Source organism: Heloderma suspectum, chromosome 4, assembly GCF_057233095.1.
Source record: "Heloderma suspectum isolate Gila_16-S chromosome 4, 16-S_ref, whole genome shotgun sequence".
NCBI classification, from domain to species: Eukaryota; Metazoa; Chordata; class Lepidosauria; order Squamata; family Helodermatidae; genus Heloderma; species Heloderma suspectum.
The window spans coordinates 240,072,953-240,099,942 of record NC_139461.1 but is presented as its reverse complement, the minus strand read 5'-3'; the positions used below and the strand labels follow the sequence as shown (position 1 = coordinate 240,099,942).

The 26,990-nt window shown below is 44.6% G+C and overlaps 1 protein-coding gene across 2 annotated transcripts in view; it reads left to right on the top strand.

Annotated features, from left to right (window-relative positions):
• Positions 1 to 26,990, top strand: part of LOC146348344 (copine-5) — a 191,247-nt gene that overhangs the window by 45,271 nt on the left and 118,986 nt on the right. For both annotated transcript variants that reach the window (XM_084848305.1, XM_084848306.1), the window contains exon 3: positions 648 to 694. In XM_084848305.1, the coding sequence (XP_084704431.1) occupies positions 648 to 694 (47 nt within the window). The remainder of the gene's footprint in view (positions 1 to 647; positions 695 to 26,990) is intronic.

The following is a 26,990-nucleotide window of genomic DNA, read 5'->3' as shown; positions in this document are numbered from 1 at the left end:
TACTGTCCCTGAGGGCTCTATACTACCTCCAGTATCAGGGGCAGTATGCCTATGTACAGCCATTGCTGTGGAGCATAAGCAGGGGGTGCTGCTACACTCATGTCCTGCTTGTGGGTTCCCAGTCAACAGCTGGTTGGCCACTGTGTGAACAGAATGCTGGACTAGATGAAACCTTGGTCTCATCCAGCATGGCTCTTCTTATTGTCTTATGTACTCCTGGACCCTATCAAATAATATGTTCTGGTGCTTGGTATGGAGTAATCTGCCTCTTCCATTTCAGTTTTCCACCTCCAACTCAACCACTCTGTTTTTGTCTTTTTGACTGTGAGGATTTTGGGGGCAAAATGCTTTCCATTGTGTGGGAAAATGGAGAGAGATGTATCAGTGCTATTTTTGTACACATAGTCATAAACAAAATCAACGTGGTGGAATGCAGCAAAAAAGATAGTGGACCGTGCCTTTCCAATTTTCTGGAATCTACTCCTAGCCCCAAGTCAGGGGAATCAGGCTTCAATGGGTTTGCTTCATTTCTGTTCTTGTAGAAGCCTGAGGTGTCTGGCTAGCATAGAATGTGCAGAATGACACCATTTCTAAACTCTTTCCCCCATGCCACTGTCTCCGTTGACTTGTGATTTTTCCCTTTGCAGTATGTGTGCTGTATACTCAGGGTATAGAGACCAAGCAGTGGAGAGAGGTATGTAACCTCTATTTATTTTTGATATTGATGGAAAAGTTTTAGTCTTAGGAAAATGGTGGGGCTCAGGGTGATCAAACCTCCTGGATTTCATTCTGCCTCTGATACTTTGGGTAATGTTTGCAAATCACTAATGTTTGCACCACCATTTTCCCACCTTTATAACAAGGATTATAATTAATCTTCTGAAAAGCAGGCTAGATGGGACAACTATTCGGTGGATATCCAGCTGGTTAAAAATTGTTTTTATGCTTTGTTCATACACTTTGATAAGAGAGGTAGCTCATGGACCAGGTGAATGTATGAAATCCTTTACACAGCTTGTTTCAATACTCAGTGTGTATACTCAGCTGGGGGAGACGGGATACTCAGCTGGGGGAGATAGGATTGGTCCTCCAATCCCTTGTGCTAGCAGAGCACAATACTACAGTGGTGTAGCTGGCATAGTGCTACACTTGCTCGGTGCCAGATCCAGTTTTTTGAAGGCCCTTGTGCAAGACCCCCTCAATGGGCCCCCTCCCTCAGTGACTCTACCTTCTCACCACCATTGCCACCAACTGCTATTGCTCCTCATTCTCTTTCTCGTTGTTGCTACCACTTGCTTGCTCAACAGGCAGAGAGACAGTGAGCAAGTAGGCAGTGGCATCTGTTGCTGTTCTTCTCCCCACCACCATTGTCTGGACCAGAGCAGGAAGCTGGTGAACAACAGGTTGCGATGGTGAAGATGAAGAGGAACTCCAGTGGGTTCTTGTGGTGGGCCCCTGCTAGGGTGTGGGCCCTCAGCAGGTGCCCGATCATCCCTACCTTTGATGCCCACCCTACTTATGCTGGTGAAAGGCTAGCACTGGCATAACATTTAATGCTGATGGGGCTGTGCCAATGGAAGGGAGAAGATGGGTGGAGCTGGGGGCACGATGGGGGAGAAGTGGAAGTTAGAGCCAAACGACCTGAGAGCAGCATGGGTGTTTAAACACAGAACAACTCTAGTCATGTAGAAAGAGGAGTGGAGGGATCTGATTTTAAAACCAAAAGGGTTGTGTAGATGAGGGAAGCTGAACCCTTCTCCCTCCTATGGCTTACTTTCCTGCTGCTCCTCTCTACAAGTGGTTGTCTCTCAGCCAGGTCTGCTTCTGGTACTGGAACTCTAGTTGGGAGAAAAGTACATGGAAAGAGGGGCTACATGGAGGTAAGCCCTGGGGAGTGTGGTGGGAAGGGTTCCACCTTCCTCACCCACATATTCGTGTGGCTTTAAAAAATGGACCCCCTGTTCTATCTTCCTCCAAAGACTGGTGCAGTTATATGTTGAAATGCAGGGGACTGGTGCCTTCTGGGCCTCAGCTGGAATCCTTGTTCGTTTAGGTGACAGTAGCGTAACATTATGACTGAAGAGATTTTCACATTGAAGTCAACTGTCTGGACCTCTTCCTTCTCCATTCTATGCAGGACAGAAGTTGCAACTAACTCAGGAGTTGATCACAACACGCCACTAGGGGTCTATATAACTTTCTGCAAGGCAACATGAACCTTGTATATCATTAAGAATGGTATGGACTTACATTGCTCTGCCTTGTGTCTTTGGTGTTACGAGCACGCAGGCGGAGGCTTTGATGATGGGGAGCATTGCACAAATGGAGCACTTTGTGCAAACAACAAACAGCCACAGACACCCTTCCCCCCGAAGCAAGGGCAAATGAATAACACTTGTCTCCTCAGAATCCTTACAGATACCTTGCTTCAGCATTCCAAACACCAATACTTTCCAGGAATATCAGCTCCAGTGCTGCAACTAGGTCTGCAAGGACAAAGCATCCCACACAGGTAGGCAAGGGATGGGGGCTCACCAGGGAGGTGGGAGATCATGTCTCAAAGCAGGACCCCTTCACCTCCTCCATCTATCCACCCAACAAGAGATGAGTGTGCAGAGCACTCACCCATAGCCATTGAGTACTAGCTTAACAACTCTCCCTTGCTCAACTTGTAGGAATTGTGTTCCCCATGCAGAGGGCACCTGGTAAGCATGAAGAGTGTTGAAAGGGATCCCTGTTGACTTCAGATCCCCTAGATAAGCTCACACAGTGGACCAGTGAAGGTGAACATCAGTCCACTTTGTTCCACCTATTGGCACTGCTAATCAATGGCACACATGGCCCATTGTTCCTTTCATGGTCAGAGTCAAGTTACGTGGAGCAGATGGAACGGAAACTGGAGAGAGCATATAGGTGAAGGTTCAAATGTAGACAGAGTGGGGGATAGCAGTGGTAGAGTGGAAGTGCGGTTAGAACAAGCGGAATGCAGAGTGGAAGAGCATCTCAGTTCTGCACCTTTGATTCATACACTCACTACCTTTGCCTGATGCACACCTGGTCATTGAATTATCTGTTGAAGCTACTACCTGTCATTCATCACTGTCCTCATGTTTCTCTTGTCTCTCCACAGGTAACCGGGCAGCCCTCCGGTGCTCACAGGGGAAAGGATGGTTCTCCAGCCCTGCTGCCATGAAGATCATGACCGAGGTCTAGAGCAGCAGTGACCAATGTTCTTCTATAGGGTGTCCACCTTTGTCTTTGGAGGGCTCCTGTGGGTTTTTAGAATGCATAACAGAAGAGCAGTATAACAGGTGCAGCAGTACCCATGGTGGGGAAAGCTGTAACAGCTACTCTTCTGTCTGTCATGCAACTTCCTCAGGCACAGAGGCCCTGAAAGAACAAAGGGGTTGGTAGGCTCATGCCTTTGTGTCACTTTTGTACTCATTCCACCACTGATCTTGTTAAATTAAAAAAAAGGCAATGGCTTCAGCTGTGTATCTGTGTCTTTTTCTTATCATTCACATTAGGCACCTTCGCAACAAGGGACTTGCAGTAAGTGGGGACTGAGGCCCCCCCCCCACCACCACACCAGGACTCAGTCTTCATCTTGCCCATAGCCTTGCCATTGCAGTATTAGCAAGGGTTGAGGGGGAAGTCCCAGAAGCCCAATGACTTCCTGACCCTTCCTGGGGACTGCTGGTGGAATAAGCCAAACAGTGAGGCTGCAGGAAGTGGAGCGGTGGTGCCGGGGAGCGATTGCAAAATGTGGGAAGATGTGGCTGGATGTGGGATAATGAGGTCTGGACAAATGAAAGACATCCCAGGGCATGGTTGAGTTAGAAAATTGCCTGAATGAGGCTATTGGTCCATGGGCCATAGTAGCCAAGCTTGTGGCTGCAGATCTCAGCTGCTGTCTGCCTCCTATCCTGTAGATGATGGTGGCCTCTTACAGGGGAGGTGCTGTGGTCTCTCTCTGTTGGACTGGTTGTGCATTGTGTGTGCTCAGGGGAGTGGACTGAGTAGGGTGATCTCATTATGGCATTGTGGTCATTGCTAAGCATTGACTGGTGCCTTCTGGCTAATGTGGAGATATTGTTGATGTACATCATCATGACTGGTGTATAGAGGTGGGGTTTCTAGGGATGCTGCAGGAGTGGCTGTTTGTGTTGCTGAACTAGCTTTCTACAGCTATTGGGCTGTTGACTTTGTTGCTGTGAGTGCAAGGAATTGCAGCTACATTATGTTGGCATTACCCTTGATGTCGCTGTTGCAGCCACCCAGTGTAGCAGGGCATGTTTCTTGCTCTTACGGTTGTAAAGATGCTCAGTGAACTGTTCTCCCCTCCTTCCCCTCCCAGCTAGCCCTCCAGGAGAGCATGCAATAGCGCAGTTCTATGACAGAGCGATGCAGCACTTGTGTGATAGAGGCATAGTGAGATGGAAGAAATCACCCATCGTGAAAGGAAGTAGTTAAACAAATCACACCTACAAAGGGGAATTGAATGTCACCGTGTCACTATCACCCATTTGTCCAGCAATACCTATACCCCCTATCTCGAATTTGTCAGCTATTCCTATACCTACTATCTCACTATCACACGATAGTGTGATAGTGAGATAGGGGGTATAGGTTTTTGTGGACAAATGTGAGAGAGTGAAATAGGGTGTGTAGGTACTGTGGACAAAAGCACTATTTCACTTTAATGCTTTTTTAAAAAGGGTACAGGCTGCCTGGAGCACACCTATACTTTTTTGGGGGGATGATGGCCACCGGAGTTTAGTGGTAGGCAAGGTGAAGTAAATGCCGTGAGGCAGCTCAGAACTCTGAAGGGCAGCCGTGAAATGGTGGAAACATCAGGGAAACACAGCCGGGGGAAACATGGGGGAAACACCCCTTGACCAGGGTCAATGAGATTATGGCTAGGTGAAAGACACACCCCTGGGCAGGGCTATCATGCTGGAGTAAATGCGGAGGGTGGTGCACAGCACAGGAGAAGTGCAGACAAGCTGAATTAAGGAAAACAATTGGACTAAAAGTAGTCTCGGGAAATCCGGTATTTTGCTGATAAGCTCCGGGGCGGCTGAAGAATGGCCATGATGTCATGTATCCCTAATGACTTCAACACACAGCCAGCTCAGGGTAAATCGCTTGTGGAGACCGCCCCCACACACACCCACACACATCAGCTGGAGGAGAAGGCCACCTCCATGAATTGGCTGAGGCGCTCTTGGTGGAAATGAGGGAAAGCTGAACCCAGAATGTAGAACTTCCTGCCTTGCAAGATCCAGGTTGCCTTTTCCATTACCAGTTGAAGATTTTTCTGTTTAGGAAAGCATACGGGGCACCTTCAGGTGGTATAGTGGTTATTCTATTTTTTAACGTTTTGTTATGCTCTTATTGCTATTTTGAAATGTTCTGATATTTTGTAAGCCACCTTGAGCATTCCATATGGCAGAGGTGCAGAACCTTAGGCCTGGAAGTCAAATCCAGCCCTCTTAGGGTCTCCAGATGGCCCCACTCTGTTCCCCCAGCCCCCACACCTTTCTCCCTGGCCCCACACTTTCCCCCCCGAACTACCGAATATTTGGTGGTTTCCCAGCTTTTGTGCAGTTTTTCCCCCATTCTAAAAGGTCGAAATGCCTCTCCTAGGTTGCTAGCAGTAAGAGCTCTAAGCTAAAATATGCTGGTATTTTTGCCCAATCCCTTTGCCTTTGTCATCACCCAATACTGGAATGCAGCCCCCAAGTGCTTCTCTGATATAGAATTCGTTCCTCAGGCTGAAAGAGGCTCAATGGTATGGAAAGGCAGGGTAAAAATACTGAAATAAATATCTGCTTTTCTGCCCATGCAAAATGGTGGTAGGCAAGAGGCCCCCATCTCCAGGATGCACATGCAATGTCAAAAAGATCATCAATGGTGTAAGTTGTCCCAGTGCTGATAATTTATGGTGGGGAAAATAGGTGTCAGGCACCTCCCTCCCTGCCGCTTCAGTGCCAACTGTAGAGTTTCCATAAGAGATCATCTGTTTGGCAGAGAGAAAGGATATGAGCCCCGCTGGACTGGAATCAATAAATCCCAGTTCACATTTTCCAGACATTCATCAACTTGTCAGTCACCAAGCATGATCCCCCCCCACCCCCCGAGAAACACATCATCTGGGTTTGTTGCGTCTGTGTGTTTTTCCCCCTTGGCCCATTCTCTGTCCCCACCTCGCATTAAAAGAAAAACGCGGGCACAGTATGTCTACAAAAAACAACAACATGATCATGTTAACATCTGAACATGCATAATGCAAATCAGGGTGACATCAATCAGCAGATATGGGAAAGATAATTTAAACTGGCTTGACTACCTCTGCTGAAAGCAACATAAAATTTAAACCCCTTTGATTTGTCCCATGACAAAACGGGACACTGGGAAAATAAAAGGAGGAAAGAAAGAAAGAAAGAAAGAAAGAGAGAGAGAGAGAGAGAGAGAGAGAGAGAGAAAGAAAGAAAGAAAGAAAGAAAGAAAGAAAGGAAGGTAATTGGTTGTCTCTAAATGACAACATTTCATTCCCCCTTTGGTTTACTTGAATTTGGAGGATTTTTCTCCTCTGGATATCTGTGTCTCTAATCTGTACTATGTAGTTATTATTTGTAGTGTTTTGCCACTTTATTATAGTACCAATACATGAAGCTTTCATTCTGCAAGTACCCAGAAATATGCAACTGGCCACTTCTGGAGGTGTGTTTCCTTCCCCAAATTCAGCGCTTGAATTACATGGGGTGTGTAGCCCTGCTACCTTTTGGACTCAGCTATTTTTAGAAGGCGGGGGGGTGGGGGGAGCAAGAAGAAAGAGTGCATGGCTGCCACCAGCATGTGCTGATCTCAGAGCAGATGGACTTTTACAGCATGCCATTGCACACTGAGAATCTATTCGCACTATGGTCAACTATACGAAGGTGGCAGTCAGATGTGCTCCTTCAGCTAGGGCTTTTAGGAACCTGCTGCCCTCCAGATGTGATTGACTACAATCCCATCATCCCCAGTCAGCATGGCCATTGATGGGGGTTGTAGTCCAACCCATCTGGAAGGCACCAGGTTGAATTAGCCTGTTGTATATATTAATAGCTGCAAAGGAATCAGTCCCTTAGCTGCTGTCTGGACAACAGGGCAAACTTGTGCTAAACTAGAAGTGGAAGCTTCTGAACTCCTCTCAGTTGTATGGAGCCCAAACCTCACAGCAGCTTGTTCCTGCTCATGCCTGTCATACTAATCCATGCCCATGCTGGCTGGGGGTGATGGGAGTTGTACTCCAAGACATCTGGAGGTCACCTAGTTTGACCATTTGGACATTACAGCATTAAGCTGTGTTATTTGTTTCCCCGAGGCAGATTCTTTCCACCTTCCTTCACAGCAGTGAAAGCAGAGACAAGCACCCATTTACCTAGAGCTGGTTTTGAAGCTGTATCACGGTTAGCAAAACAACAGTTTAGCCTTTGGCCTACTGGAATACAGGCCTGGGTTCTAGTCTCTCCTGTTATGAGAGACTAGACTGTTATAGGAGCCACAACTTGCCAACCTGAAAGGAGAACTGTGACGAAATGGTACATTGTTATATGGTTTAATTGTCTGTTGGATACACCACAAGAACCTTTGATGGAAAGAGGAAGGATCATCCATATTTCTTTTCTGTTGTTGTTGTTGTTCAGTCATTAAGTCATGTCCGACTCTTTGTGACCCCATGGACCATAGCACGCCAGGCCTTCCTGTCCTCCACCCTCTCCCGGAGTGTGCTCAAGTTCATATTCATTGCATTGGTGATGCTATCCAGCCATCTCATCCTCTGCCATCCCCTTCTCCTTTTGCCTCCAATCTTTCCCAGCATCAGGGTCTTTTCCAGAGTTTTCTCTTCGCATTAGATGGTCAAAATATTTGAGCTTCAGCTTCAGTATCTGTCCTTCCAATGAGCACTCAGGGTTGATTTCCTTTAGGATTGACTTATTTGACCTCCTTGCGGTCCAGGGGACTCGTAAGAGTCTTCTCCAGCACCACAGTTACTTTCTGTACCCTAGCAATAAAAAGAGCATGGTGTGTGTGTGTGTGTGTGTGTGTGTGTGTGTGGATACTCTCTCATTTTGGTGTGCTAACCCTGCAAATATGGGCCAAATATCTCACTGACAGCCAGGATTATTGTTTTTGTTTTTGTTGTTTTAATACTAACATCCAGGAAATTCTCAGATTTCTAAGGAATACTTCAGTCCTAACTGTAAGTACTTAAGATCAGGGGTTCTGTCTTGCTATAGTAACTCTAGAGAACATTGACGTATAGTAATTCCAGCAGACATTGGGCTATCAATTAGGATCTATCTATTACTATCTATTACTATCTATCTATTACTATCTATCTGTTACTTAAGATCAGGGGTTCTGTCTTGCTATAGTAACTCTAGAGGACATTGAGGCATAGTAACTCTAGCAGACATTGGGCTATCTATTAGGATCTATCTATTACTATCTATCTGTTACTTAAGATCAGGGGTTCTGTCTTGCTCTAGTAACTCTAGAGGAAATTGGGTTATCTATTATAGTAAAATGCTGAGCCTGGATGGGATGTTCTGCATCAGCCTTCCGGAACCTGGTGCCCTTCAGATGTGTTGGATTACAGCCTCCCTCTGTGCTGGCTGGGAATGATGAGAGTTGTAATCCAACACATCTGGAGGACAGCAGGTTGGGAAAGGCTCCTCTCTATATTAGTAGTATTAGTCCCAAAGGAATGAGTCCTGCTCTCTCCATTCCATTAGCTGTCCAGCACCTCTCCACAGATGGCATTGTGTCACCCAAATCAGTGCCGTGAGCCATGTAATCATTGTGCCAGTATCACGGGCTGTTGCTTGTCAGAGCGAAGTTTGTGTGGGTGCGAGGTTTATTGAGAGCTCATGCAGTCAGTAACAGAATGAGTTGTGAGCCAAGTTGTCCCTGGTTCAAATCTCACTGCAGTCATGAACTCTGGGTTTGCACAGCAAGCCATCACCTCTCAAGTCTCCCCACTTCTGCAATATGATGATGCTAATGTTGGCCTTTGTTACATCGTTTGTGGGAGGACTGTGATGTAATGCATGTAAAGTGCTTTGAGCACTCAGGAAAAGTATTGTATAAAGCAGGGTGTTTTGTATCAGTGGGAACATGTGGAATTATGAGAGTGTCATAATTCTCACAAAATGACTACTATGGGGTGGGTTTGCTCATCCAAAAAGTGGATGCCATGGTGGCCATGGCTGTCACAAAGCACCCATTTCCCAGAAAGCAAACTGGTGAGATGAAAAGAAAAGTAAGTTGGGTGAGAACCCAAGTACAAAGAACAGGTGGGCTCTGACTCCAGAATGCAAAACCACTCTTTTGAACCCACAGTTTTCTCCTCCAACAGGCATTTCACAAAAGCAAAACTGATGAGGCTCAGAGACAAATAACTTCACCAAGACACTGAGCACAAGGCAGTGTGTGTGTGCATGTGTGCATGCGTGCCTTCTGAGCCTGAAAAGCCAAATCACATATTTCCCCCTACACAGCACAACAACAACAAAACAATTTTTCAGAAGGCAAACTGGTGATGCCCAGAGAAACACACACAGGCAAAACACTCCTCCGCCTCCGCCTCCGCCCCCGCCCCCCAAGGAGAATGCACACACAACTACACGCAAAACTCAGGTAATGGGGGGGAGGGGGCAAAGCACCCCTCCACACTCCCTACCCCACTGTAGCCCCCCCTCCGATTCACCTCCACCCCCAGTGTACCTTTTTCTTTTTTCTATATTATACATACTAACAGCACAATCGAGTGCATATCTACTTAGAAGTAAGTCTTAAGATTTCAGCCTAAGCATTAATATTCATGCATCCTGAAAGGGGTGGGGGGAGAACAAAAAACAAACTAGAGAACATTATTTTTAATTATTTAGTTATCATACAAAATTAGGAAATAAGTCACTGAACGAATGCATTTCTTTAATGGATGTGTTTTTTCCCCTATTAAAACTACAGGGAGTTGAATGGGCATGTAGAATGTAAGTTGCCATTATTCTCTAGTTTCCAATGAAAGGATGCTTATTTATTTAGGATAGTTTGGTATGCATCCATTCTTTTAATCTTTTTTGCTTATTTGTGCTGTTGATTCTTCTCTCTGCCATCATTTTGTGTAGAAAGCAATCACATCAGTCATGAAATGCCAACCCCAACATGTGGGATATCTCTTGAGAACTCTGTACAAGCTCTCCTGCTGCTTTAAGCATCTAGGTTAGGGAAAGATGAGAAATCCAGGGAGCAAGAGATTCCATGAAAAGACTTCCTGTCTGTGAATGTCAGTGCCTGTTTTATGTTGATCAAAGTGGACTTCTGTTTTGTTCTGGTCTCTCATCCGTTTCTCTTGTCCTCTGCCCCCATGATGTAAAAAAAAGAAAAGAAAGCCACTCTCAAGATTGAGGATATCAGCTGGCTTGCCCCATGGTTTATCTACTATGCATCAGAATAATTTATGGATCTCATTATTGTTGGGCACTAGACAAAAGCAATCAAAACCAAGTGGTGTGTGTATCTTCATTCCCATACTCATCATACATATAGATCCCAGAAGGACTACCCCATATCTGAAGATTTTCAGATATGCTAAGTTAAGCCCTTCTCTTTGACACATTAGTTTTCTGCATGCGAGGTTGGGGTTGGCAGGAGAACATTCAATCATGTAACGTCTGACCTGCCATCTGAAGTGGTACTGCCCAGGAAAAGCTTTACCACTTCTTCCTGCTGCATGTACAAACTGAGCAAAAAAGCAAATTAGTTGAAAGACAGGCAGTAACTCCTAGTAAGATCAACTTGTCACCATTATTTCCCTTAGTCTCACTCATATACCTCTTGATTTATAAAATATATGCTGTCGGTCTGTGTGGTAAAGTTGTAAGCTGTTTGCTTGCTTTGCCTGAATTATCTTGATTTCCTTAGGTTGAGGATCTGGTTGCTTTTATGATTCTGTTAAGGATCCAAGTTCCATTAGTGTGGAACAACTTTGAGCCCAGAATTAATTTTAATTTTTGCATGCAGCCCCCCTACCTAATGACTCACCCACTGTATGTCAGAATGTTTATGGCTTTCCGTACTAATGCACAGTGGACATAGATACATGAAATGAAGTGGTTATTAATATTACCACACATTCCAAATATAGTTCCCTAAAGTGCTGCCCCATATCTGGAGATAACATTTGAGACTCCCTTTGGCCTCGTTTATTTTCTCCACTGCCAAATAACTGATATTTGCAAAACTAGCATTCTCCAGCTTCCCCCTCACATCTCACCTCCCAGCAGTGGCAATAAAGAAGCATGAACAAAAATGTGCAAAAGACAGTAACCATCGTGGGATGATGAGGAGAATGAAGTGGGAAATTTGTCCTGTTCAATACCTGAACATGTGCTGCTAGTTTAATTAGAGCCTCAGTCTATGAGCAGAAGTGCACAATAACTCAACGGACAGAGCAAGCAACTCAGAACCCCAGAAAGGACCTCTTGGGCCACACCCTGCTAGGGTAGGAGATGGTTGTAGTGGTTGGGGCGGACTGACCCCATCCACACACCTTCCTCAGAAGTGGGAAAACTTGTGACAGACAAGGTTCCCAGCCATTTCAAGACCCGGAGAAAGGAAATCTCACAGTGGCCATGATTTCCTGACTATTGCAAGGTTTTGGCTGGGTGAGACTTATTTATTTCATGTATATATCCCCCAAGCAGCAAATGGCCTCAGGGTGATTTACAATCATAAAAAAAAAGAATAAAGTAGCAACTAAATCAATAAATACAACAATGGAAATATCAACATAATCAAATATTAAAACATTGAGGGCACAATCCTAAGTGTGTTTAGACAGGAAAAAGTCATGCAACTCCCAACATTCTTCAGCCAGCATAACTAGCTGGGGGATGCAGGAAGTTGTAAGACTTTTTTTCTGTCTAAACATGCATAGGATTGTGCCCCAAAGACATTGAAAATATTTAAGAGCCAGCAGTAAAGTGAATAATCAACAAATTAAAGGTTAAATGCCTGTTGGAACAGGAAGGTCTTAACCTAGCATCTAAATGTACACAACGAAGATGCCAGGCCAATGTCCCCGAGAAGGGCATTCTACAGACAGGGGCCACTGCAGAGAAAGCTCTTTCTCTTGTAGCCTTCTCTGTGGGCAGCAGTGCCCAGATAAGAGCCTCCAAAGGTGACCTTAGCAATGGGGCAGGAACGCATGGGAGATCGTGTTTCTGTATAAGGCTTCTCCCACAATCTGATAAAGACTCAAGTTGGAACAAGCTTTGGAATGGAATTCGGAGAGCTTCAGCGGGCTTGGGTTTTGCTGGTTCGCCCATCCCTACTTGCACACGGCACCCGAGGGATGTTTGCATCAGGACAGCCAGACCAATTCCTCAGGTGAAACTGGGGATTGGGAGAGAGAGAGCCCTTCCATATGCATTGAACTTGTTGGACCATTTGTTCATTGTAGTTAATCAATGAAGTTGTTGCCAGTTTTTAAGCCCAAAGATTGATGTGTGCCTCTTTCTAGCCAACTGCAAAGGTTCTTATGCTCCTTCTGCCAGTCACTTGGAACAGTTGCTGCATATTTTATGCTATTGCAGACATGGATCTCAGCACCCTGGGAAGCCCAGGTTTCTTTCTAGCCTGTAAGGCAGTGAAGGTCAACTTGGAAGGGTGCTGGCAGTGCCTAGAAAATTCTCAGAAGCCTGGGAAGGAGTGGGGGATGCGAGTGCCATGAAAAGTAATTCTTTACCTCATGACTGGTGGTACTGTCAGGGGTCCTGGGCAAGATGCCCTCTGGGGGCCACACAGACACCTGGATGCTTCCCCCAGTTTCTCTCCCTCCCTGGCACATTCTCTCTCTCTCCCTCCCTCCCTCCCTCCCTCCCTCTCTCTCTCTCTCTCTCTCTCAATTTGTCTTTGCTTCACCCCCCAAAAAAGTGCTGGCTTTTCCATTCATTCTGCCCCCCAACCCCCATACCAGGGTGCAGAAACCTTTCATTCTCCCTCTCAACTTTTAGAAGAGTTCAGGCACAATCAAAGATGCAGTCATTGTCTCTGGCATCTTGATTCCCCCATGTGTCTCTGAGCCTGTGTGGGGCTGCCTAGAGGCTCTTTGGAGAAATAAGGCTGCTGGGTGTGACTGCAGCTTCCTCCACGGTGCACCCAACCTCTTCAAAAAGTTGAGAGAGGGAGTGGGGTGCCATTTCTGGTAAGGGTGGGGAGAATGAGCACTGAGCAGGGAGGAGAAAGTGGAAAGAGAGCTCAGTAAGAAACAAAATTAAATAAGTTGTGGGAAAACATGGGAGGGTTACAAATTGAAGATGTCATCATTTGGTTGTTGTTCAGTCGTTAAGTCGTGTCCGACTCTTCGTGACCTCATGGACTATAGCACGCCAGGCCTTCCTGTCCTCCACCCTCTCCTGGAGTGTGCTCAAGTTCATATTCATTGCATCGGTGATGCTATCTAGCCATCTCATCCTCTGCTGTCCCCTTCTCCTTTTGCCTTCAGTCTTTCCCAGCATCAGGGTCTTTTCCAGGGAGTTTTCTCTTCTCATTAGGTGGCCAAAATATTTGAGCTTCAGCTTCAGGATCTGTCCTTCCAATGAGCACTCAGGGTTGATTTGCCTTAGGATTGACTGATTTGACCTCCTTGCGGTCCAGGGGACTCGTAAGAGTCTTCTCCAGCACCACAGTTCGAAGGCATAAATTCTTCGGCGCTCAGCCTTCCTTATAGTCCAGCTCTCACAGCCATACGTTGCTACTGGGAAAACCATAGCTTTGATTAGATGGACCTTTGTCGGCAAGGTGATGTCTCTGCTTCTTACTATGCTGTCTAGGTTTGCCATAGCTTTCCTCCCAAGGAGCAAGCATCTTTTAATTTCATGGCTACAGTCACCATCTGTGGTGATCTTGGAGCCCAAGAAAATAAAATCAGTCACTGCTTCCATTTCTTCCCCTTCCATATGCCAGAAAATGATGGAGCCAGATGCCATGATCTTCGTTTTTTTAATGTTGAGTTTCAAACCAGCTTTTGCTCTCTCCACTTTCACCCTCAACAAGAGGCTCTTGAGATCCTCTTCGCTTTCTGCCATTAGGGTGGTATCGTCTGCGTATCTGAGGTTGTCGATAATTCTCCCGGCAGTCTTAATTCCGACCTGTGATTCATCCAGCCTGGCATTTCTCATGATGTACTCTGCATATAAATTAAATAAGTAGGGCGACAATATACAGCCTTGTCGTACTCCTTTCCCAATTTTGAACCAATCAGTTGTTCCATGTCCGGTTCTTGCTGTTGCTTCTTGACCCTCAAGGTGGTCTGGTACTCCCATCTCTGGTACTCCCTGGTAAGGTGGTCTGGTACTCCCATCTCTTTAAGAAATTGCCACAGTTGGTTGTGATCCACACAATCAAAGGCTTTAGCAAAGGTAAACTGACCTTTTCCAGTCTTGTGGCCACTGTTGAGTATTTGCTGGCATATTGAGTGCAGCACTTTAACAGCATCATCTTTTAGGATCTTAAATAGCTCAGCTGGAATACTGTCATCTCCGCTAGCTTTGTTGTTAGTAATGCTTCCTAAGGCCCACTTGACTTCACTCTCGAGGATGTCTGGCTCAAGTTCAGTGACCGCACAATCATGGCTATCAGGGACATTCAGATCTTTCCTGTATAGTTCTTCTGTGTATTCTTTCCACCTCTTCTTAATCTCATCTGCTTCTGTTAGGTCCTTGCCTTCTTTGTCCTTTATCATGCCCGTCTTTGCACAAAACGTTCCCGTGAGATCTCCGATTTTCTTGAAGAAATCTCTAGTCTTTCCCATTCTGTTGTTTTCCTCGATTTCTTTGCATTGTTCATTTAAGAAGGCCTTCTTGTCTCTCCTTGCTATTCTCTGGAACTCTGCATTCAGTTGGGTATATCTTCCCCTTTCTCCCTTGCTTTTCGCTTCCCTTCTTTCGTGAGCTACTTGTAAAGCCTCATCAGACAGCCACTTTGCTTTCTTGCATTTCTTTTTCTTTGGGATGGATTGAGTTGCTGCCTCCTGAACGATGTTACGGACCTCCGTCCATAGTTCCTCAGGCACTCTGTCTATCAGGTCTAATCCCTGAAATCTATTCCTCACCTCCACTGTATATTCGTAAGGGATATGATTAGATCATACCTGAATGGTTTAGTGGTTTTCCCGACTTTCTTCAATTTAAGCTGAAATTTTGCAATAAGAAGCTCATGATCTGAGCCACAGTCAGCTCGAGGTCTTGTTTTTACTGACTGTATAGAGCTTCTCCATCTTTGGCTGCAAAGGACATAATCAATCTGATTTCGATATTGACCATCTGGTGATGTCCATGTGTAGAGTCATCCCTTGTGCTGTTGGAAAAGAGTGTTTGCTATGATCAGTGTGTTCTCTTGGCAAAACTCTATTAGCCTTTGTCCTGCTTCATTTTGTACACCAAGGCCATGCTTGTCTGTTATCCTGGTGATTTCTTGACTTCCTACTTTAGCATTCCAATCCCCTATGATGAAGAGGACATCTTTTTTTTGGTATTAGTTCTAGAAGGTGTTGTAGGTCTTCATAGAACTGATCAACCTCAGCTTCTTCGGCCTCAGTGGTTGGGGCATAGACTTGAATTACTGTGATGTTGAATGGTTTGCTTTGGATTCGTACTGAGATCATTCTATCATTTTTGAGATTGTACCCCAGTATTGCTTTTCCCACCCTTTTATTGACTGTGAGTGCTACTCCATTTCTTCTAAGGGATTCTTGCCCACAGTAGTCGATATAATGGTCACCTGAATTAAATTCGCCCATGCTTGTCCATTTTAGTTCGCTGATTCCCAAGATGTCGATGTTCAATCTTGCCATCTCATGTTTGACCACCTCCAGCTTACCTTGATTCATTGATCTGACATTCCAGGTTCCTAAACAATATTGTTCTTTACAGCATCGGACTTCCTTTTCACCACCAGACACATCCACAGCTGAGTGTCCTTTCGGCTTTGGCCCAGCTGCTTCACTCTTTCTGGCACTACTTGGAAATTCTCTCTGCTCTTCCCCAGTAGTATATTGGACACCTTCTGACCTGAGGGGCTCATCTTCCGGGGTCATATCTTTTAGCCTTGTGATACGTTCCATGGGGGTTTCTTGGCAAGAATACTGGAGTGGGTTGCCATTTCCTTCTCCAGTAGACCACATTTTGTCAGAACTCTCCGCCATGACCTGTCTGTCTTGGGTGGCCCTGCATGGCATAGCTTATGGCTTCACTGAGTTATGCAAGCCCCTTCACCACAACAAGGCAGTGATCCATGAAGGGGATCATTTGGACCCACTGTAAAATTCTGCAAATGAGGCAAGGTGACTGCACAATACAAGCCTCAGCTAGCAGTATTCACAAACTTGGTGTAGCTAGGGATGGGAGAGAAATTAATTTGGTTTGCATTTTAATGTCAATTTACCTAATTTCACACTTTCAAACCACCACATGGATTGAAACTCAGTTATCTCAAAGTCCGCACTTCTCAGAATTATGCAGTTGAATTCTCCAATCAGAAAATGCAGAAAAATGTACACAAGAGTATACACAAATATTCATCTTTTAGTAAAAAATGCATTATATTAGGAAAAATGCTTGAAAAAATGTGTATATTAGGCAAAGGTATGTACCAACATGCATGTACTAGGAGAAATGAGCACAAAAATGCATAGGAAATTTCATGAGAACTTTAAAACATTCTTAAAGTTCAAGATGAACTGAACTTAAGACTGGAGAAATGAGAAACTGGGAGAAACTGAAACTGACAGATTCATCCGTTCCTAGGTGAAGCACATTAGCATGTAGGCAAATATCAGTAGCACCTTGGGGAGCTCAAGCAGTTGACGCTGGGCACCGGTGGATTGGGGGTGATTCCAAAGCTCCTACCAACAGCACTTACATAGATCAGGGATATCACAGGGGAGGGAGGGAGGAGCCACAGCCCAGAACAAAATGGCTGCCCATCTTACGTATTACATATTTTTGTTAGAAAATCAGCAATTTCACATACTACCCTCTTAGGGAGAATCAGTTGGATTTAAACAAGTTTATTTTCACTCCACAAAAGTTAAAAGGCTCCACAAAAGTGAAAAGAATTGTAAATCAACTTGAGCAGGGCCAGCCTAAGACATTTACTTGCCTGAGGCTAAGAACAAGATGGCTTCCCCCGCCCACCCCCACTTCCACCATTCCATGCACAAAACCCAGTTAGACTGGCAGCTGAACATTACTTCAACACTACTGATGAGGGCAGCAGCAGGCTACCCTAGGGGGCTCAGGGCAGGCCATGTGGCACACAGGTCTGACCTCCAACACCTCGCTGTCACTCCCTGCCTCCAAACATCCACCGCATGAGGCGGTCACCTCACGTGGTCTAAAGGTAGGGCTGCCTCTGACATTGAGGGTCAAGAGCAGACAGATTCCCCAAGTAGCCTGGACTGTAACACAGAGCTTAAACTATGGAAGTTCCATTTTGAAAGCACCTTGCTGTCTCTGCTTTCCCAAAAAAGAGCAGATGCTCAGCCTGTGACAAGACGATCCTTTGGGTGGAATTGCCAGAACCATTCCATATTATGATTTCGAGCCCTATGTTTTCCTGTTAACATAACAGATGCATACTGAAAGTGACTCAGTTAATAATGTTCAGCATCTCGGCATGGCACGCACACCGACTCTATGGAAATTAGTATTAATTATATATTGTGTTTATCTCCTTTTTCCGTCAACAAAGTGTAAATATTTTGAACAAAACAAACATGGATTCCTTGGTGCTAAACATAATGGTGAAGAAGATGGAGGGAAATAGCAGCTTTTCATTCTACTGTCGGAGATGTAGTCATTGGCCTTTTCTCTGTTCACTGTGAACTTTTTATTAAAACTCAGAGAAATTAGCTTTCCAGCATGTGGTCCAAATGTATACTTTTTATTCTTCTAACACCCACCTCCAACCTCTCTCTATCTCACCCTTCCTCTCTTTCTCCTTCTCCCGGAGTGTGTGGAGATCTAAGTGCTGCCAACATTTAGGTACTTTCTTCTGCATAGCTTTGGCATTTAGTGGATGAAATCAGACCTGCTCAGTTTTATGCTCTGTACAATGGATAGGTGAGAGGTGGTGTAAAGCAAGGACTAGGATTGAGGGATGTAAAGTCCTTAGTTCAAATTTCACCCCAGCCATGGATTCAGTGGAGGCTGGTGGCTCCAATGTCAGTGGGGCGGTGATCCGGGTTTCAGTCACAACCAATCAGAACTCTAAAGGACTGAGCCAGCTCCTTTAGAGTTCTGATTGGTTCTGACTGAAACCCAGAGCGGATTCACTGCCCCACTGACATCAGAGCCACCAGTCTCCACTGCATGGATTATTAGATTAGGGGGCCTTAGGAAAACCGCTATTCTTTCTTACCCTGCAAGCAGGGAGATAATAATACTGCCATTAAGGGGATTTTGAAAGGGTCACAGAGATAAAGTTTGTGAAGCTCTTTGAACACTAGAAGTATTCTGTATAAATAATAGTATTCCTAATATTTATTTGGTTGTTTATTACATTTATATCCCGCCGTTTTTCCTCCGAGGAGCCCAAGGCAGCGTACATGACCCTCCTCCTCTCCATTTTATCCTCACAACAACCCTGTGAGGTAGGTTAGGCTGAGAGTCAGTGACTGACTGAAAATCACCCAGTGAGCTTCATGCCCTAATGGAGACAAGAACCCAGGTCTCCCCAGTCCAACACTCTAACCACTACACTACACTGGCTTTCCCAATTTATTAATTTTATTAATTTATTACTAGTGGTAGCAGTAGTAAGATCAGATTAAAGTGTTTGCTTAAGTGTTCTCTTCCAATGAAGACTCTTTTTCAAACACACCCCACTGGAGGTGGGGGTGGGGGTGGAATTTCAGGATGGGGGAAGGAAGCTTAAACTCTTCCCTCCCAGAGTGCCCTGGTCCCAATCCAAATGGGGCCATGCCACTTGCAGGAGAGGAGGGGAGACAATCAGCTGTGCATGATTAAGGGTGCAATCCTATGCATGCTTAGTCAGAAAAATGTCCTACAGCTCCCAGCATGCCCCAGTGAACATGGCTGGCTGGGGAATGCTGGGAGTTGTAGAACTTTTTTCTGCCTAAACATGCATAGGATTGCGCCCTAAAGGAATGGTTAGTTTGGCACTTAAACCCATCTAGAAGCTATGTCATAGCTACTGCAGCATCCTGACATTTGGGGTAGATGGGACAGGGATTCACAAAAAAAGTGCTTATTTCATTACACAAAATAAACATTTGTGTAAGGCCTTACTTACTGAAATAAAGTATGTGAAGCTCTTTGAACACTTGAAGGATATTATATATAAATGCCGCATATTGTTATTAGTTTTAATAGTAGAGGCGATAGCAGTAAAACCAGATTAAAATGTTCGCTTCAACACCCTTCAAAGCCATACCATAGCTATTGTAACATCCTGATACTGGGGGTTGATGGGGATTTAGGACAAATGCTGCTTCCTTTTTTTGTTACACAAAACAAAAGTTAGTGTATAGGCTGTAGGTCTCCAGCCAATACTTACGGAAATTATGATTTCTATTTCTCTGTCTCCTTTGCAACAGTGTGGAGCCTGCCCCTGCCCCCCATACATGAAGCCTCTTGCAGATTATTCCATGTCATCCTAATTCTGGAATGCCATATGCAAAAGATGAAAGCACATTGCACCATGCCCACATTGTAAGTAGTAGTGATAGGGACATATGAAATTTCTGAGCAATGTTCTGATCTGCAATGATTGTAAGCTTGGTGGGGTTGATAACAGAAATATTAGTAGTAGTATTAGGCACCTAAACTCACTTGTTGCAGTACAAAGTGTATTTTAAAAAAAATACAGAGACCCTTGTCTGCTGGCTTAAAATCTGAAACATAAAAAAGAAAGATGAAAAGGGGAGGGGACAAATCAGGCCAAGATGAAACTGCTAAAGTGACAAAAGAATCCATTGGGAAATGTAGCCCAAACAGATGCATTTTCAACCATTTCTTTTAAAAGGGAAAGTGTGAAAGAGAGCAGCTGTTTGGACACAGTGTTCGGGGGAGTATCCAATGCAAAAGGACAGAGATGTTCTTTTTCTGTAAAACGCCATATGCATTGATGATGCAATAATAATAAATGGGACTCTAGTTCTCACTGTGGTCTCACTTGATGGTTTTTCATCATAATTGGGATCTGTCCACTTTGCAGAGCTCGAATAATTGCATGCCCAACAATGGCATATTTCTTCCTGTTGGGCTTGATCAAAGGTGGTTGGTTTCCTCTTTCTCATGAAAGGCAAAGAACCAATCTGTGGGTGACTTCACACAACAATTGTAATACAGAGGCTAATGTAATAAAGCCATCATGAGCTGATTTAGTGGTGGGGAGGAATGGCTGGTGGTCTAAATGACATACCCCCCAGATGTGTTGAAATCGGTGGTCACCACTTTCTGGAAGCTATTTAGTTAGAGCATTTAGGCCACCTCATAACAACGGTCTCTGGGCCGCAGCTTGTTTAAGCTGGATGCCTAGGGTAATGTGCTTGTAGTTGTAGCACATGCTCTCACAAATGGTGTAGTCCCAGGTGGAGAAGAGTCACATCCACCCTGTAAAGCAGGGTCAGGTCCAGGAGAGCAGGGGCACAACAAGGTAAAGAACTGTCAGGACCCTGAACAGAAGACTACAGGGGCTACTAATAGGAGTGGTTCCTCACAGGGGAAGCTGTTGTCCCAGCAAGGGACTGCAACCAACAGAGGCTTTAAGAAGGCTGGCAGGCCCAGAACATTCAGAGGCTCCACCCCATGGGATGCTAGCTGTGGCTGTTAAAGGGCCCACAGTTATTTCTGTAATCTTTTGCCCCTGCGTGGCTGAGGGACAAGAGAAGCTTGTCCCTCAGCCACGCAGCTGTGAGGGACAGTCCGTAGAGTCTGAGATTGTGGGGAGAGCTACATCCCCAGGCCTGGAAGTTATATGAGCGGATGCCAAGTGGAGCAACAGGTGGCTCATTGGACTGAGTCATGCTCAGAGTGCTGCTGATCCTCTGAGCCCAGGGTCATGCCAGGTGGCTTACAATAAATACACATAAAAACTAATAATAATAATAATAATAATAATAATAATAATAATAATAGAAGAAGAAGAAGAAGATAAAACCATAACATCAAAAACATGTAAAATACAAGAAGAAACAAAAATCACATTAACCCCCAAATTAAAAACATAGATTTTAAGACTAAGAGGCCAGACTGTTATGGTCATTTAAAAGGCCTGGGTGAACAGAAAGGTCTTCACCTGTCACCAAACAGACCTCATGGATAACACCAGGCAAACCTATAGGCTGTTCCATAACGGGGGTGCCACTGTGGAAAAAGCCCTGTTGCTGACAGTTACTCACTTCACTATTTGGTGGGAGCACTTGGAGTAAGACCTCTAAAGAAGATTTTATGGCACATGGGAGAAGTCAGTCATTCAGGTAACCTGGTCCCGATCCATTTAGAGCTTTAATGGTTAAAATCTTTAAAATGTGAGTTGAGCCAGGATGTGGCTCACTGCAATATGAACACCTCTTTGGGACTTGTCAGGGAGACCATTCAAGCAGTGGGTGATCACACCGAAAGACAAGTTCATGCTTACTTCACAACTGCACCTTCATCTTTGAGTGTGTTATTGTGTATGGGGTACTGGAAGTTCTCTGGGTGGCCTGAGGCAAATGACTTTCTCTTATCCTAATCTACCTCAAAGAATTGCTGAAAGGATGAACTGAAGTAACACCTCTCTTCATATTGCCCTGAGCACTTGGGGTCAGGGAGAGGGGTAAGGCAGGATACAAATATGATAAATTAAGCTACCCGGGCCATTTTGAGTATCTTGTGAGCTCTAATGAGTATCTTCTGAGGTTATCTGGCACCTATGTTGTGCTCTTTCTGTCACCAGGTAGAGACCTTTTTATTTTCCCGCATCTTAGTTTTGGGGCTCTGTTGTTTTAAATCTGTTATTGTATTTTAAATCTCTGCATTGCTGCTAGGTTTAGTTTGGGTTGTACTTTTTATACTGTCGTTTTAAACTTTCACATTTTATATTGTATTTTATGATGTATTTTGTGGTTTTATTTGTTGTGAACGGCCCAGAGAGCTTCAGCTATTGGGCAGTATAGATATGTAATTAATTAATTAATCAATCAATCAATCAGAGACATGAGAAACCTAGAAGCCTCGATTCCCTCTAAAGCAGGGGTTCACAATCCTGAAGGTCTTAACTGCCGCCCTCCATGGGTGCCGTGACATCACCACTGCCATCACTGAATCCGCCTTCCTGCTGATTGAATTATTGCTACCAACAATATAGATAGCTCTTTCCAGCAGAAAATGAACAATCTGTATGAGGATCTCTAGGAGAGCCCCCTCCTCCAGTGATATTGCTCTTTCCTTGCTAATATTAGCAAGGAGAGAATGAGCTGTATGAAGACCACAGAGGGAAGGGCTGGAAAGAAAGCTTTACACTTTCTCCCCCAGAAATACAGGTCACTTTTTCTCCATCACTGAGTACCAACGAAGAGCGATCTGTATCAAGATCCCTGGGGAAGCTGGGGGGGGGGGGCAGACTGAGAGGACTGTATGTGTATAGTGTATGTGTGTGCGGCCTCCAAATCCCAAGCCGGTATGACATACAGCCCTCAGAGATGAACAGATTGTGCACCCCTGCTCTAAAGGAACTTTGGCAAGCTTTTCTTACAGTTCCATCATCCTCATTTGCACCTCTGAGAACACTATATGCTGTGTCCTCACATTGCAACAGCCACACAGACATTGGGGAAGATCCTGAATCCACATTGTTTCTAGCATGCCAGTGCAAAAACACAGACATAGCACAGGGCAGTGATACTTTTTTCCAGGAAAATGGCAGGATGACACTTACAACAGTATGCAGTGAATGGTACAGTAGCGCACACAGACCAAAAGTGGTCACAGCATGCCTTGTAAGCCTTCTCGGTGCAGAATTTAATGCCTATCCTTTCTCCCTGTCTCCCCCCTGCCCCACTTTCACATGCACACACACACCTCATTGTTCAAATGGTCACAGGAGAAAATGATGCTCTTACTGCTGGGGCATGTGGCTAACACACTGTGTGCAAACAAGTTGGAGTGGAGGCCAGAATGTGCTGGGTGGAATGTGATGGACGGGTCTGAAATGTCTCTCTGACTCACACAATGTTAGCACCATCTGTAATGCATGTAATTCCAGATAATCTGTGGTGAAATAAGAGCTGTGCTCTCACACTTCCTACTGAGTACACAAGCTTGCTGCCTTGCTTCTGTAGCAGAAATCAGAGTCAGAGAGACCACGGAGTAAAGAAAAATGAGTATTCTTTATTTAACGCGCGGGCTTAAGGCTGGAATCTTTTCCAAAGAGCCAAAAGCCCCGAGGCATAGCCACACATTACTTTTATAGAGATGATGACACACAAGCGACCCTTTCTCCCACTCCCTCTCCTGTGGTTTTACAGTTGGTATAGTTGTTTATAGTACAGGAAATGGGCCATAGGACATTCTATCTTGAGAACAAGGATACAGTCTTGCAGTAAGCAAAAAGGCAAAATCATGACTGTGTTGTGCAATTCGGCTTGCTGACAGGGGAAGTCTCTACATTGCTGTTCCTGCCAAACTATGCTAGCTCAGCAAGAACATGAGACCACTTAGTCTGACCCCCGACATGGCTGCTACATTCCCCCCTTAAATGCATAATTTTATTACAATTATAGCATTTCATTACACAAGTAGACATCTCGGTTGGCAAGGCATAACACAGGATTTTTATGGCAACTTTCTTATTTAATATCTTGTTGAGCTATTAAAGCATAGCGGGCGGCTGTTTTTGTGGCTGAGGCAATAAACAGATTGTTTAAGCAACGCATAAACCAGGGGATGCAGAGGCATAACAGTACCCCTACCACTGCTACTGGTAAAATCAGAACAAATAATGCTTTGAGCCAGCTGAGATCTGGAAGCCAAGAGGTCAACCAGTCGAGCCAATTATGTTGCTCTATTTTGATGTCAGCGACTATTTGGTGCAGTTTGTTGATCTGTTCATCTACAGCATTGCCATTATCAGTTAAGTTAAAGCAACAGAGCTTTTGGTGTGTCTCACAACCCAAATGATGAAGAAGGAAGAGGTAATCTATACTAGCTCTATTTTCTAGAACCGCACCTCTTAGATCACGCAACTCTTTATTTAACAATGACAATGCTCGTGAGGTGGCATTTATGCTTTTGGCTAGGCTGCAAGCTAACCGGTTGATCTCCAGACCATCAGCCAAGGCTAAACCTGGAACCCCAACCAGTGACATTGCTAAGGCCAATTTTTCTGAGTCAGAATATAACTGCACATGACTATTACAATTTTTAGTTAGTTGGAGTGCTCGAGGCTGCCGTCGACGGATTTTCTCAGGCCACAGGGGAAGAATTGGCACCAGGCGGCTGAGGCAACATGGGTGGTTATTAGACAAGTTGGCAGGAATGAATGACCAAGTGCGGGAACTACATGTCTAAAACCATCCATGAGGCAAAAGTATGTGGGCATCATTAAAAGATATGTTTTGAATTTTATTACAGTGGAAGGGGGCCAGGGATAGCTTTATATTTTCTGGAAAATTTTTGACAATTAAGCATTCGTGCACACGTAGTATTTGTTTCAGCAACGATGGGGGTGCGTAGAGTGAACTCTGTAGGGGGTAGAATCTTTGCAACCACGCCCCAATTAGCATTTTGGGAATAAGTTAAACTTACACCATAAACTCTTAACATGGTATCTTTTTGAATTTTCCCAGGATGTCTACAGACAGGTATTAGGCAAGAGCTAATAAGCCTGTTTGCAGGTATATCTTTTGGTAAACAAAAATACTTTATCCCAGTGATGTTAGCTAAGTGAAGCCAGTAATTATCAGCAAATTGCTGGGACAAACTACCTTCTCCAGGGGCAGGCCCCCCTTTTTGCACCTTATTAAGGAAACACAATGCAACACTACTAACACTACAACATTCATGTTTGATCTTCTTTGGGATCTGACCGTACGCCGGGCAGCTATTCACCTGGCAAGCTGCAGTAGGGTCTAGTCCCCTTCTTCAATTCTCCAGTTGCAGGTCTGACCGTACGCAGGGTGTGTCCACAGTAAGGTCTAGCCTGAGTCTTCTTACTGCTTTTTCAGAATGATTTTTAAAGGATTTTTAGGATGTCTGTTTACAGTCCATTCCCCTCCTTTCGCTCCCTTGACTCGTGTTTAATGTACACGAGTTCATAGCTGTGGGGGTGGAAAGTATAACAGTTTTTGGTCCTCTCCATCTGGGAGTCAAAGGGTCATTTTTCCCTCTTTAACTCATACTTTATCTCCTGGTTGGAAAGGATGAATCTCTGTAATGGGAATTGGGGCTTATTTTCTAAGACAAAGCAACGCTGGGCTTGAAGAACTTTGCCCAGTGTTTGGACTTCTTGTTTAAGGCTAACGTTTGCTTGCTCTTGATGCTGCTCCAGTGTCAATTATGAAGTCAATGTCATGGCCCCTCACAGTGGCAGTGACTAGGGGCTTCCCAGGGCTGAGATTAAGGGGGCCCGGTCTGTCTTATTTAAGACTTTTGGCTTTAGCCACTTTAATGAAGGGGGCTTCTTTATACATTTTTATAGACCCCTGCTTTCCAGTTTGGTTGCTAACTAAGCTGTCTCCTCCCTCGCCCGTTCTGGCCCCTTTGGTTTTCTCTTTCATGTATTTGATTTATTTCATTTGGGCATTTACGCCACCAATGTCCATCTTGTCCGCACTGGGCACACTGTTTTTTTTCTTAAGAATCTTCTGCCTCTGCCGGGTCTTTTTCATTTCTTCGTCTACGTTTTCTTGGGCCTCTGGGTCGAGGGGGCATACTGGCAATAGGCATTTAAAAGACGCTCCAAGTACGCTCTGGGGGCTTCGGTGGCACCTTGCAGCACTTTAGACACTTTGGTTATATTAACTGACTTTTTCATACTTGCTGTCATGGCTTCTAACAGCAGGGTTTGATACTGGGTGAGGCGCTTTAGCCCCGCTTGTGTGTTGGGAGAGAGAAACCTCTCTCCCTCTCTTGCTTTTTCTCTCTTTTGCTGATCTGCCTGTATTGCAGATCATGTTTCAAACTTTTTATATAAAACTTTCCGCTCTATGCACCAGCCTTGTCTTTTTGCAAGTTAAACTCACTTACTTAAACTTTTCTGCCCTACACTAGTCTCAATGACACACATTTGGGATAGGCTGTTCTTCTCTTTCTAGTTACATTTTTTTTTTAATCTTAAAGAACTATTACATTATTGTGGCTACTTTATCCCAGGTAATAAGCTTCAGGCACAATCAGCTGCTTTTAATTTACCCTGGGGGCAACTATGGCCACGCTTCTTTTCTACAAATGTTTCCTCTCTTTGTTTCTTGCCTCCTTTTTCTTCTTTTTTCTTCTCTATCTGTCTTCTACTTTCTCTATTCCTTCTTTTCTACTTGCCTTTCTCTTTCTCCTTGTCATCCATTGGGAACCACACTTAGTATTATTTGGAGTTGCAACTAACACTAATCTGCAAATATCACATATATTTTATGATATTTAAGAAATCATAAAATATACACAACAAACTTTTTCTGCAATTTAACACAATGAATGGAAAACACTTTTTGCATGGTAAGGCATGATGGAGCAGATCCAGCAATTATACTGCTCTTCTGGCTGAAAGCTCAGGGCCCATTAAAATCAAGGGACGGGCATACTCACACACGCAAAGAGTTTTAGGTCACCATTTTTGCATCGGCAACTCTATGCTGCATGAGTTCTGGCAGAAGGAAGTCTAAAAGTTATAGATCAAACTTAGCCTGCTGTACACTGAGCTGACTACAAACA